Below are 14,214 nucleotides of genomic sequence, written 5' to 3'. Positions count from 1 at the left end.
GAATTAGCCTTTAAATCTCTTCAGCTGGCCAAGATAAGCAGCTGCAGGGTGACTTGCCACTCATGTTCCCATTTATCCTGATACATCAACAGCCTTGTTTCCAGGATGACTTGTCTGCAACTTTTTTTGTTCCACTCACCCTGGCCACCCCTTCTGCCAATCTATGGCAGCAAGGAGGACTCAAGAAACATCCCTGAGCCTGCCCAGGCATCTGCTCTTACTGTTTCAAGCAAGTATACGTGACTTATTTTGGTGAACACTGTGCTCTGCCCAAGATGGCTGAAGGCAAGTAACCTCACTCAGCCTTTTATTCAATACTTCATCTTACCTAGTTGCTACTGAATTAAGCAGCCCTCCCAACCTTATATGAGGTGGAAGTGGAGTGATGACTTGTGGCATGGGGTTATGAGTACTTCTTTTGTGGATTACGGAGTTTGCATGTCTTGTCCTGGTGTTCAGATTGGTCTTTAATTGCTAAAAGAAAAGATAAATCCATTTAGCAAATCCTCTCTCCTGGCACCCTGACTTTTAAGTTTGTTCTCTTGCTAAGAGGTTGACTACCTGCCCTTTCCTTCCATGAGATGATAAACTCATGACTCTTCCTGGAAGAGAAGATACAAGAAAATATGACTCAAAAGGAGAAAATTTAAAGCTCCCTCAATTTAATGGTTGTGAAAATGTAATCTCATTTATATACCCATGTTTTGATAAAAACAGCTTTTTATATATGTTGTTTCTCCCCTTTATTATTCACCTAAAATTGTATCAAAGACATTGTTTCTATGAATATAGACATATATCATTGTTTTAAAACACTACATAGAATTTCATTATATAAATATATTGATATTTGAATTATTTACTATATGAAATATACTATATAGGATATATATAATATACTATATATATAAATATACTATAGAATATATATAATATACTATATAGTACTAAATACACTACTATAGGAATGCAATAAGTATTCTTATATACTTGGTTTGGTCTGGTCTCCATCCATTTCATTATTCTAAATTTTAAGAGGAGGAGTTGCTGGGTGCAAAGCCTATCCCTTTTTCAAGTTAAAATATATTTTTAGCTATTCGGGAGGCTGGGGCAGGAGAATTGCTTGAACCCGGGAGGCGGAGGTTGCAGTGAGCCGAGATCACGCCACTGCACTCCAGCCTGGGCCTCCAGCCTGGGTGACAGAGCAAGACTCCATCTCCAAATATATTTTACCAAACTGATGTCCATAAAAGTTATCCCAACTTAAGTTCCCACTATCAGTAACGAGAAAGTCAATTTTCTAATTCCCATACTCATACTGGTTATTACAATTATTTTCAAGCTTTACCAATCTGATGGCTGAAAAAAATCATAGAGCTGTTTGAAAGTGCTTATTCTCATCAGAATTGAATGATTGTTCTAATGAGCCTTTACCTACCAAATGAATAAAACATATTAACTGGTATTTTTGCATTTGATTTTTTAACATTAAATCTTTGATTCATCTGAAGTTTACACTGGCATTACAGAAATAAGGCAAAAAGCTGGGTACTCATTTTTCAGTGTTATAAGAGGGCAAAGGATTATCTAGAACAGTGATCTGTAAACCCTTGTCTGCTAGTCAAATCTGATCTACTACCTATTTTTGTCAATAAAGTTTTATTGCAACACAGCCATGCTCATTCTTTATACATATTGTCTATGACTGCTTTTGTGTTATAATGGGCAAAGTTAGGTAGCTGCAATAGAGACTGTGTGACTTGCAAACCCTAAAATATTTACTATCTGGGCATTTACAGAAAACATTGCCGATTTCTGATCTAAGAAATGTACTTTGTTCCTTCCTCTCACTGGTTAATACAGATAAAAGACTCCAGATTTAGTGAAATTACATGTTAACTTGTACCTTTCTCTGGTAGAGATACAAGTGATTCTCTCCAGTAGAAAAGATAATCTTGAAGGTTATAGTTTATGGCTTAGTTTTGTCTTTAACCAGTGTTGTTTTTAACTTTGAAATTGCATCCTAACATTGCCCATAAATACCTAACTTCTCAAGTACTCTTTGGACTGATTTTAACATCATATTGGTTCTCTCATACATTAATGAGTTTAAAAAATCTTCAGCTTGCATTTGTTTTATATTTATATGAATCATAATTTTGCCTTTTATAAAAATTATATTTTTATAGGTATGAACTAGAAATCCAGCTTCTTACGGTTCTTTTTTCCCCAAATTGCCAGCCATTTGCTTCCAAAACATTTATAGAATAATACATCATTCTCCCCATCTATCTAATTGTTACATATGTGGATTGAATACAAGATAACTAATTATAGAATATAATTTGCATATTGATTATAGATTTAAAAGTTCACAGATACAGCTATACAAAAAAATAACATATCCTTTTTCTATAATTCAACTAAATTTATCTGCTTGACCCCAAGCCTGCTTATTGACAGAATACAAAAGAGATTACTCCAGTTAAATCCGCCACTTCAGGTTTTCTCAGTCATTTCAGATTTAAACTCATTTAATACTGAAATTTTCACCAAGGTGACCTGCACCTTTCCGGGTGCTTGGAAGAGACACGGCAGGTCTGCAGTCACCCGCTCAAGCAGATTGGCCTCTGTTCTGAGATAAGAAGGCCTTGCTGGCCCTCAGCATAGTCATTCCTAACACTGGATATGCATAAATATCCACAGCCCCTTCAGCACCAGGTCACAACCCTGTCCCTTCCTCATCCTGACAGCTAGGCTTCTTCAGGCCCCAGCCCTCCCTCTGTTAATGTCTGCCAGGAAATGGGGAAAGCTGCATTTGCCTCTTATGCTCCTTCGGGACTCTAGAAAAGCTGTCAGGCTCTCACTGCCTCTTAACGCCTCTGACATTGTCACCTATTTTTCCTGCCATGGTGTCTAGGGGAAGTTTCAACTCCCCCCACCCGCTCTCCAACGCCCACTACCATCACTATACGGAGAATTGAGTCTGGGAGCAAGGTTAGGAAGACTGATGACCTCACATTTCTTATTCTCCTCTCCGATTCTCCTCCCTTAGTCCAGGCAATCCAAGAATGGGATAGTCTATGGCTTCATCTATTCTCTTTCCATTCTACTGTTTTGTTCATAATTTTACGTTCTGATTCATTCAAGCCTTTAGGAAAAAGTTTTGGTTTTCCAGAATAACCCTGCTATAAATTTTAAATTATTTATTTATTCATTTATTTATTGACTGATTGATTTTCAGAGGTGGTGTTTCACTATTTTGCCCAGGCTGTCCTTGAACTCCTGGGCTCAAGCAATCCTCCTGCCTCAGCCTCCTGAGTAGCTGGGACTGTAGGTGCATGCTACTGTGCAAAGCCCTGCTATAAATTTTAAAAGTCCATTTTGGAACTTAAAATTCCATTTAACTGTTCCCGTATTCTCAGTCATTCCTCCCCTGAAGTAACATACCACATGCTTACTGTCAAGCTGGGGAGGGGTGTGGACAGGGAGACTTCCCTTAACCCCTTGATATCAATCTTTTTTTCCTGAAATTTTTGCTTTACATTATGTAGATAATTATTGGTTATAACACATCTAAAAAATGGAACTAGCAATTTGCATAAGAAAAAGCTCTTTGGTGTTTATCATAAATACCAGCGGCATCAGAGGTGATGAAGACTGTCTAAGAAGCATCCTGCTAGTGACAGGTTCATTGATAATAAGAAAGAAAGAAAGGTCATAATTAATATGGAAAAGGTATAATTGAACTGTGGATTTGCTTGGTAATACGGAGATCTTATATGGATTCCTTTATTATTATAAAAATATACTTATTATTGAAATATTTCCAGTAAAAATAACTTTGTCAAGTTTGAAAATCTTCTAATACAGTAGATTAGAAGGGTGGTCATTCTTGCTAATCATCTAACTTGGACTCGTTTTTATGGTGTGGTCTAACTCTTTGGCAAATGACCAAAAAAGTACAGATGATGGAAGCTGACATTGAATGTGGGGGCAGAGATAAACATTCTCCTGTTTATCCTGGCTTCTTCTCCTGAATGTGGCGTGACTGTTTCTCATCTCCTTTCTATAATTTCTACTGCACAACTTGGGTGGTGCACAGAACTGTGACACCTACAAGCCTAAAGTCTTGAGAAGCCTTTGGTGAGAAGTGTATTAAAGGAATGCCCAGCATTGGTAGGTTTTCTGCTGGGGATGCCACATAAATAGATACTTTTACCCCAAACTTCTCCTACCACCTCCACAGGCAGCAGACTTGCCAACAAGTCTTTACAGCTTCTGGAACAATACTGAACAGATTAATATTTTTTTTCACCTGGTTCACTTTTACTTTCAGAGTTCATCCCTATGGTGTTAGAGGAGCTCATTCTCACTATAAACTAAAAATAAAGTCCTACTCCAACTGAACAGACCCCCTCTTGGCCAAGGGGACCCAAGAAAAACCTTAAAAACTGAATTCCTGGCCATAAATGGAAGGAAAGTCAAATAGCCTTCTCATTATTTGCCCTCCGTTTTGAAGTTCATACACAGCTGAGCAGCATTAATGTTCAAATAGAGGTCATAGACTCATGAAACAGACTCATTCTGGCAATAAGATACCAAATTATAAACAAGACCTAACACATGTAAGGCAAGGAAGGGTTAAGTCATTCCTGCAAGCCACCAACCTTGCTACATAGCATCCTTATCTTAATTTGAAACATTCCTTTCTGCTGACTCTGAGTTTTAGATAGAGCCTTACTCCTTTAATCAATTGCAAATTAAAGAATCTCTGAACCTACCTATAACCTGTAAGTCCCTGCTTCAAGATATCCTGCCCTTTCGTGCCAAACCAATATATACCTTCCATGTATTGATGTATGTCTTTCCCTGTAACTCCTGCCTCCAAAAAATGTATAAAACCAAACTGCGATCCAACTACCTTGGGACCACTTACTCAAGGCTTCTTTTGTTTGTATTTCCCCTGGGCCACAGTCACTCATATTGGCTCAGAAAAAGCCTCTTTACCTATATAACAAACCTGCACATGTATACCTGAACCTAAAATAAAAGTTAAAAAAAAAAAGGAGTGAGTTTCATATTTCAAGAGATGCTTTTCTGGAGGTGCTTTGAGGGACTTGATGACAGAGGAAACTTTCAATAATAAGTCTGTAAAACACACAAGGTAATAGAAACACTTATCCATTTAAAATATGCTATTCTGGGCTGGGCGCCATGGCTCACACCTATAATACCAGTACTTGGGGACGCTGAGGCGGGTGGATCAACTGAGGTCAGGAGTTTGAGACCAGCCTGGCCAACATGGCAAAACCCCAAAAATTAGCTGGGCATGGTGGTGGGCACCTATTATCCCAGCAACTCGGGAGGCTAAGGCAGGAGAATCACTTGAACCCAGGAGATGGAGGTTTCAGCGAGCTGAGATTGCGCCATTGCACTCCAGCCTGGGGGACAGGGCGAGATTCCGTCTCAACAACAACAACAACAACAACAACAACAAAAAAAAGCTATCTTGCCTTTACAAAGAATAAAATTTTGTAATTTCAAACAACATGAATTAGCTTGAAGGATGTTAAGTGAAATAAGCCAGGTACAGAAAGACAAATACTGGATGATCTCACTTATTTCTAAAATTTAAAAAGTTGAACTCATAGGAGCAAAAAGTAGAATGGTAGTTGCCAGCGGCTAAAAGTAAAAGTGAGTGGAGAGTTGTTGGTCACAGTGTACAAGTTTCATTAGACGGAAGGAATATGTTTTTGAGCTCTATTACACAGCATGGTGACTATAATTAGTAACAAGGTATATTTCAGAATTGCTAAGAGTGAAGTTCAAATGTCCTTCCCACAAAAAATAAGTATGTGAGGGGATGCATATATTAATTAATCATCCCACAATATATACATGTATCAAAACATCACACTGTATACCATAAATACATAAAATTATTATTTATCAATTAAAATTTAGAACATTAGAATTAAAAAAATCAAAAAACCAAAACAAAACAAAAATAAAATATTTTACAGAGTTTGGTTTTTCCATCAATATCACTTTGGAGGGGGGTGGGTAAGAAAAGAGAAGATATAATGAGGAGTGTTCCAGAATTTTCTGCCCCAACATTAGTCTTAGAGTGTTCAGCAGTGATAGCAAAGAGGCCTTTTGAACTTTCAGTAGAATACCAGCCAGTGCTGTTATCGTTTGTACCATCTACCCTAACTAGATGGTGTTTTTTGACCACTCCTCTCCCTACTTCATACCATGAAGATATTGCTATTTCTACCGTTCCCTCCAGCTCTGCCCCTACATTCAATATCAACTTCCATCATCTATACTTTTTTGGTCATTTGCCAGAGTTAGACCACACCATAAAAACGAGTTCAAGTTAGAAGATTAGCAAGAATGACCACCCTTAGATGGTTTAAGTTGCTTTCATATCTGTTTACAAGTGAGCTAGCAAACAATGAGTTTGCCTGTGTCCAGATTCCAGCCTACCTACCCCTGACCCTCACCCCCGGCCACTTGCTCCCACAGGGACCTTGGGGTGGTTCAGATTATCCTGGAAGCCAAAGCCCCAACAGTTGCCCTTCCTGCCTTTGTTTAATGGGGGCTTCTCTGTGGCCCTGAAACCTGCCAGGTACTAATGAGCACCCCCACCGCTTCCCATCCTTTAAGGGGCTTTAGAGTCAGGCAGTGGAGGTGACTGGCAAGTCACGCAACTCTCTGAGCCTTATTTCCTCATCTATAAAATTATTATAGGGTGATAATAACACCTACCTTATAAGATGAGGATTAAATGAATGCAAATGTTTCACAAAGTTTCTGAAAGCACTCCATTAAGTATGGGCTATTGGAGTGTGTGTGTGTGCATGTTCTCCCAAGGTTCAGCTGAGATTTATACAGTCACAGGATACTTTTCAGGCTATTGTTTGTGTAAACCACACTGACTGAAACAGAAATAGCCCCAATCTCTGCTAAAATCTGGGGAAACACTTCTAAACATTTTAGACGTAGATTTTAAAAGAAACTCATTATTGTGAGTCTTACAATACTTATTATTGAATCTCCAAAATTTACCCTAAGGTTCTTATTCTTTGAGGAAAATAAACCTAAAGGCAAAGGGAATAATCTTTTGTAAGTAAAGTGTGGCAAAATAACATTCTGTCAGGTATTAAAGCAACTCTTAATTGCTAGACAATTCCTGATCTTTGAAGCAAGTTCTCAGCAAAGATATTAAATTGCTGCCAAGGGTTTAGACATTTAGCTTTCAAGAATTTAGATTGATGATGATTATTATTTCAATATTGTTGCTTATCTACCCAGCAGATTTCCCCCTGAAAGCCAAAGGGCTTAATAAAACCAGAAAGCTGGCCACAAATAGCCACGGTGAGGCAGCCCTAAGGCCCTGAATGAGATGCTTCCTTCTGGAGTGGCAGGAACTCCTGCAGGGAAGTGAACAGCGGCCCTCTTCACCTGGTAAGGCTACTCTGTGCCGGAATTCACAGGTTCACAGCAGCTGTGAAAGAACCTGGAAGCCTCCACAGGACAAACCTGCTGCAGGGAACAGCCCAGCAACGACCGGCCATTCCAATCTGCTCGAGTCCAGTTTGTCTGGGCTCCAAGAGCTAAGGGTACTGAATCTCCACTCATTTGTTTGCTTCCTCCTTGCCTTACGAAGACCATGGAGCATTGTCTGGACTGAAATCCACCCCCAGAAATGCTGAAGGCATTACCCTTCATAGGTAAATAAAATGTGAGACAGACACTTGAGTTTATCTTCTAATGGAGTTGTGTGAGGTTGGGCAAATCACTGAACCCCTTAGTTCCTTCATCTGCAATTACAAAGGCCTGGGATAGATCTAGAAAGTCCCTGTTAGCTTAAAGTCTATGTTTCTAAGTTGACTGAAAAATGAGAATGAAATACACATAAAGAAAATAAAAAACTCTTGTTTTATGAAAAGTTGCCTCATGATTGAAGAGTCAGGAAGAGAGTGATTCAAGTCAATTTCACAAGTTTAAATACAAATAAACTCAACTTTATTCTATTCACACCGTCTTCAACTTTAAAAGATAACAGATAACTTACTGGTGATTCGATGTCCTCTAGGAGTAAAACAGAACAGCGTTCACATTTCAGCAGAGTTTGGGCCCGATGCATTATTTTCTTGACAATTTTCTCCAGGTCAGTTTGTTCTTCAAAGAGGTCATTAACCACCTCTAGCAAAGCCTAGAAAATATGAAATAGTTGTATTTAGGTGGATGTAAAACTGAAAAAACGTTGTTTTTTTTCCTTAAAATTTAATTTAGTCTTTGCTTTAATAAAATACAATAAATCTTTTTGTGTAGCTAATTTTAAAAACTTTTATGATTGTTTTGATATGTTTTTATCACTCAATTTTAGAATACATGCTTAAACTGCAAAATACAACTTGAGAATAGAGCTAGTTCTTGTAACAGGTTTGAAAATAAGTAACTCAAAACCTAAGCTATTGGAACTCTAGATTATTTTGAGTCTTAAAGGATGATGATTATAGGGGTCACTTGAGAGGCAGGTGTAACCAAGTCAACTATAACCCTTGTTTCTCTCACTATAGATTAGCCTTCTTCCTTACCAACATTGTTTTGTAAAATGTTGAAAATTACTAAAGAGCACCAGAGAAGACCCTTTCCCTCTTCACTGTTGATCTTCACTACAGATTAACTTCCCTCTTCTCCTCTCACACAAGGACTCCACGGCCATCACAGTGCCTTAAGATGGAATGTTAAATATACTCTTTTAAATTGGAAAGAAAATGAAAACCAGCTATAAAGAAAACAAGTTGTATAGAAAAGAAAACAAACTGTAATTAATTATATTGTTATAACTCATACACCAGCCTTGTATAGAAAATGCTGAAATCCTATTAGATTTCGTTGCTTTGTGCCTATAGAAGCAAGAGTCTAACTTTTAACTTTGGAACATTTACCCTATTTCTCTGGAGTCTGCATCTCCTGGATTGGCCATTCCCAGCTTTTCACTTTAATAAACTCTTTAGAACTAAATTCTGATTATTAATATTTCAGTTTGACACAGGGATCACATAACCATTAGCTATAGGCATTTCTCCTCTCCTATAGTAATTTTTATGCAATGCAACTAGGTACAAACCCAATATTTTGGCTGGGGCAGTGGCTCATGCCTGTAATCCCAGCACTTTGGGAGGCCGAGGCAGGTGGATCACCAGGTCAGGAGTTTGAGACCAGCCTGGCTAATATGGTGAAACCCCATCTCTACTAAAAATACAAAAAAAATTAGCCAGGCATGGTGGCATGTGCCTATGGTCCCAGCTACTCTGGAGGCTGAGGCAGGAGAATCGCTTGAGCCCAGGGAGCAGAGGTTGCAGTGAGCCGAGATCGCACCACTGCATTCCAGTCTGGACAACAGAGTGAGACCCTTTCTCAAAAACAAACAAACAAACAAAAAACAAAAACAAAAACAAAAAACAATATTTTATAAATAATGAATACCTCTAAAGCACATTGATTTCCGAAAATTACAAAGCAGCTCTTCCTCACTATCAGGAAGAAAGAGATTCTTGGTCAAACTTCAGACTTTTTCACTAATACACATCCCTTATACAACTCTGAAAGAATTAGAGAGGTGAATGCTAATTAAGGTTCAGATTCTTAAAAAAATATATATATATATAAAATATATGTAATTTACATTTAGTCTTTGCTAAATATAAATATATAAATTACATATATAATATAAATATATATAATATATACATATCCTTCATATATAAAATATATATACCCTCCATATATATAAATAAATATATATGTACACACATACATATATACCCTCCTTAATTCCTCTACACAAGAGGACATACTGCTTTATCCCAAACTGTCCAGGAGAACATTTAGATATTTATATATCAGGAAAGAAATACATTAATTTTTTTTTTAAACAGCAGAATGAAAAGTACACGACTTAGAAAAAAATCTGAAGCTCTAACTTGAAAACTGTGTACTTATTTAAAAATTAAATTGTAGTAACCTGTGATTTTCTCCAGCTAAGAAATTAGCTGCAATTTTTTTTTTTTTTTTTTTTTTTGCATTGAAATAATGTTTGTTTGCTCAGGTCAGGTATGCATTTGTGAAAAATAAAAAATAAAAATAAACAATATTTGCTTGGAATTTTTAATGGCATGGATGTTTCCAGAGATTTAAGAATGGTAGGTTATGTACACATGGTAGATATTATGCTTCTCTCAGACAGCAATCAGAAAATTACACAGACAGCGAATTGCCCAGAGGGCACTTGATTCAATAGAATGTAGAAAGAGGTGCAATTTCAAGTCTAATCTCTCACAAAAGGATTTCATGAATTGTCAAATTCACACCTATTCATCATGGTGCTAATCATCATCTCAGGGACATGACTAATTTTCAACTTCAATAATGAATTTGATTTGTCCTGAAACCACTGAAACGTGAAAATTTCTTCTCTGAATCTATTCAGGTAAAAAAGCATTTGAGTAGCTGGGCATGGTGGCTCATGCCAATAATCCCAGCACTTTGGGAGACCAAGGCAGGTAGATCACATGAGGCCAGGAGTTCTAGAGCAGCCTGGGCAACATGGTGAAACCCCGTCTCTACTAAAAATACAAAAAAATTAGCTGGGTGTGGTAGTGTACACCTGTAGTCCCAGCTACTCAGGAGGTTGAGGCAGGAGAATCACTTGAACCTGGGAGGCAGAAGTTGCAGTGAGCCGAGATCACGCCACTGCACTCCAGCCTGGGTGAAAGAGTGAGACTCCACCTCAAAAAAAAAAAAAAAAAAAAAAAAAAAAAAAAGGCATTTGAATGAGTTAGGAAAAACATGAAATAAGTCCAGTTCACCGAGCAACTGAAAGAGGACCAAATATCCTAGGTAGGGTTATTGAAACCACCATTGCAAAATTATCGCTGGGCTGACCTAACCAGCTCCATTTTTCTTCTAATCTCCAAACTGTCCTTGTTCATTTCTGGGCATAGGCTGAACTAACTTTGGGAGGAACATAGTTTATAGTTTATTGTTTAAAACAAAGATGATAATAGCCCTTTCCCAAAACAACCTCTTTCTTCTCTGGGGACTAGAATGCCTTTGTAGGACTAACAAATTAGCCACAAAATCAGAAATTATGGCTTAGGAGTCATACAGCTGACTCTTCCTAAACTGCTCCTCAGATCAGTGCTTCAGATATTTTGTGGACCCTGCAACTGATGGATCAGCTGGCACCACCCAGATCGATAAATTGGCTCATCTGATCTTGTGACCTTCCCGACCCAGGAGCTAACTCAGGGCAAGAGGACAGTTTCAATTCTCTATGATTTCATCTCCAACCCAACCAATCAGCATTCCCTACTCACTGGCCTTCCCCCACCCACCAAATTATCCTTAAAAACTCTGATCTGGGGAGACTGATTTGAGTAATAATAAAACTCTGGTCTCTGACACAGCCAACTCGGTGAATTAACCTTTCTCTATTGCAATTTCCCTGCCTTGAGAAATTGACTTTGTCTAGGCAGTGGGCAAAGTGAACCCACTGGGTGGTTACATTATCTCTAAAGAAAGACCGAACAGAGCTAAGGACCATATTGCTCCATGATCCCAAAGCAAACAGGAACAACAAAAGGTGAAAAAACTTTTAAGTGAATTTTGCTATTTGGCATTTGGACAGCAAATCTCTGTAAGGGGTCAATGCACAATAATTTCATGTTCAGATATTAAAAATCAGAATTTTCTGAGTAATTACAAGCAAAATGCCCTGTTATTAATGGGGAAAACATTATTTCTTTAATCATCTAGACTATTTCTTCAGATGGATCATATTAACTGAACAATTATTTAACTTTTCAATTTGTTGTGATTGCATGGAGAGAGCCTCTGGGATCCATAAACAAGAACATTCACCTCAGAGGAAAAACTAATTGTGCCTTGAGTCTTGCACTGACAAATCACATTATAGTAATTTTATTGTTTCTAATTTAAAATTGCTGCTTTATTAACGAGTGATGAAAGTTTTACAAATAACAATGCAGACTAGCTCCAGGATAGGAGAAAAAGAGAAGAAAATCTGGGATATCTGTCAGGCCTCTGAGCCCAAGCTAAGCCATCATATCCCCCTGTGACCTGCACGTATACATCCAGATGGCCTGAAGCAACTGAAGATCCACAAAAGAAGTGAAAATAGCCTTAACTGATGACATTCCACCATTGTGATTTGTTCCTGCCCTACCCTAACTAATATGATATAGTCTCCCCCAACCTTAAGAAGGTACTTTGTAATATTCTCCACCACCCTTAAGAATGTACTTTGTACGCCTATCCCAAACTTGTAAGAACTAATGATAATCCCATCACCCTTTGCTGACTCCTTTTTCAGACTCAGCCCGCCTGTACCCAGGTGAAATAAACAGCCTTACTGCTCATACAAAGCCTGTTGGTATACTCTCTTCACATGGACTCACGTGACAATATCCAATTCAACAGATAATGGAAACATTTTACACAGTTGAATAGGTCCTGCTTCTTGATGCCAACTTGCCTTCCAGGAAACGAGTATCTGCTTTTTGTCCTTCCTTCTAGTGACCTTCTTTCGCTCCTGGGCGTGTCCTTGGAGCTTTCCATTCTCTCATCTACATATCCATCCCTAAATTAACCCAGCTAGATCCCTGGCTTTAAATAGCCTCTATATGCTGCTGGTTCCCAAATCTCAATCTCCAGTCCTGACATCTCCCCAGAACTTTAGACTCCTGTATCGAACCGTTTACTTGCCAGCTGTGCCAGCCACAAGTCTCTTTCACTCATTTCCCATATCAGTAAGCCCCGTAGATTTCACCAATTTTGGAGGAAGTCTGTCACTTCTCACTGCCCTAGTCCCAGCCATATTATTTTTTGACTTCAATACAGTTCTTCCCTAAGTTTCCTCACTGCTTCAGCCTTCTCCCTCCCTCCCCAGCCAGTTTATCGTCTCCAGGGAGGCCAGAGTGAACTCTACTAAAAGTAAGTCAGACTCAGCTCAAAATCGTCTAATGGCTTTCCATTGCACTCAGAATGAAAGCCAAAGCCCTTGCCATGCCCACAGGCTTTTCTACCATCTGGCCTGCCTCCACATCCTCATTTTATTTTTTTTCCCTTTCACTCCCCCCTTTCTCTCTGCTCTCTAAACACACTGACCAAGCTTTCTCCTGACCCAAGTCCTTTGTACTTGGTATTTCCATGGCCAGAATGCTCTCCCCAGACCTTCATGTGGCTTTGCTCCTTCATTCGATTTAGCTTTCTGCTTATAGATCATCTCCTTATAGAGACCTTTTTGATCACCCTCTAAAATACACGTCCTCCCAACCCAACCTTCCTCAACCCTTTATCCCTTTATCTCACTTTATTTTTCCTTGCAGTATTTATCGCTACCTATACTATGCAATTTTAAAAATGTGTTTTCTTATCTATTATCTATTGTTCTCATGAATAGTAAGTTCCATAAGGGCGGGGATTTGGATAGACAGCATGTGAAAGGGAACTACACAATCAATACTTGTTGAATGAATAAATTAATTGTGCCATACACAAGAATGCAAAGATTAATCATACATGAAGCTTCCCTTAAGGAGTTCAAAATGTAGTTGGAGAGGTGGGACCTCCTTAAATATCATAATACAGTGTGATAAGTATTCATAATAGGATAGTGGTAGTAGATACAAGGCAAAACCATAAGTGTAGAAAGGAAGATTAATCAGAAGGCTGAGCTGGGTCCTGAAGAATGTGTGAGGCAGACGGTGTGGTTGGAAGGAGTGGGATTGACATGAGGCATTGAAGGCAGAGAGATGAATACGGTTAAAGGTATGATCAAATGAAACAGATTGTTTGCTGGAAATTGGGGACTATATTGCTGGAGTGCCAGATGAAAGCAGGAGCATGGTAAGACATGGGGCTAAAGATGAAAAGAAGATCAAATCAGAGAAAAGATGTGGTATGCCATGCTAAGGACCATGGCTGTATTAGTCAACTCTGTTCATCTGTTTACTGATAAAAAATATCCATAAAGCATAATAATTAGCAAATGAAATTTTAATCAACTTGATGCCCAGATTAATTAAGGGTTTCAAACCCTTTTGAACATCGTTTTGTTAAATATATTTCTAAATTGTTACAGTAATCTTCCTATATTTAACATTAGAATGAGTA

General features: G+C 38.3%; 1 protein-coding gene across 1 annotated transcript in view; it reads right to left on the bottom strand.

Annotated features, from left to right (window-relative positions):
• PDE11A (phosphodiesterase 11A) overlaps positions 1–14,214 on the bottom strand; it is a 467,408-nt gene that overhangs the window by 283,796 nt on the left and 169,398 nt on the right. Inside the window, exon 4 of the mRNA XM_050750610.1 lies at positions 8,084–8,224. Within this exon, the coding sequence (XP_050606567.1) occupies positions 8,084–8,224 (141 nt within the window). The remainder of the gene's footprint in view (positions 1–8,083; positions 8,225–14,214) is intronic.

This window comes from Macaca thibetana, chromosome 12, assembly GCF_024542745.1.
Source record: "Macaca thibetana thibetana isolate TM-01 chromosome 12, ASM2454274v1, whole genome shotgun sequence".
Lineage (NCBI taxonomy): Eukaryota > Metazoa > Chordata > Mammalia > Primates > Cercopithecidae > Macaca > Macaca thibetana.
Note: the sequence above shows the minus strand (reverse complement) of the source record. Positions and strands in the feature narration are given on the sequence as shown.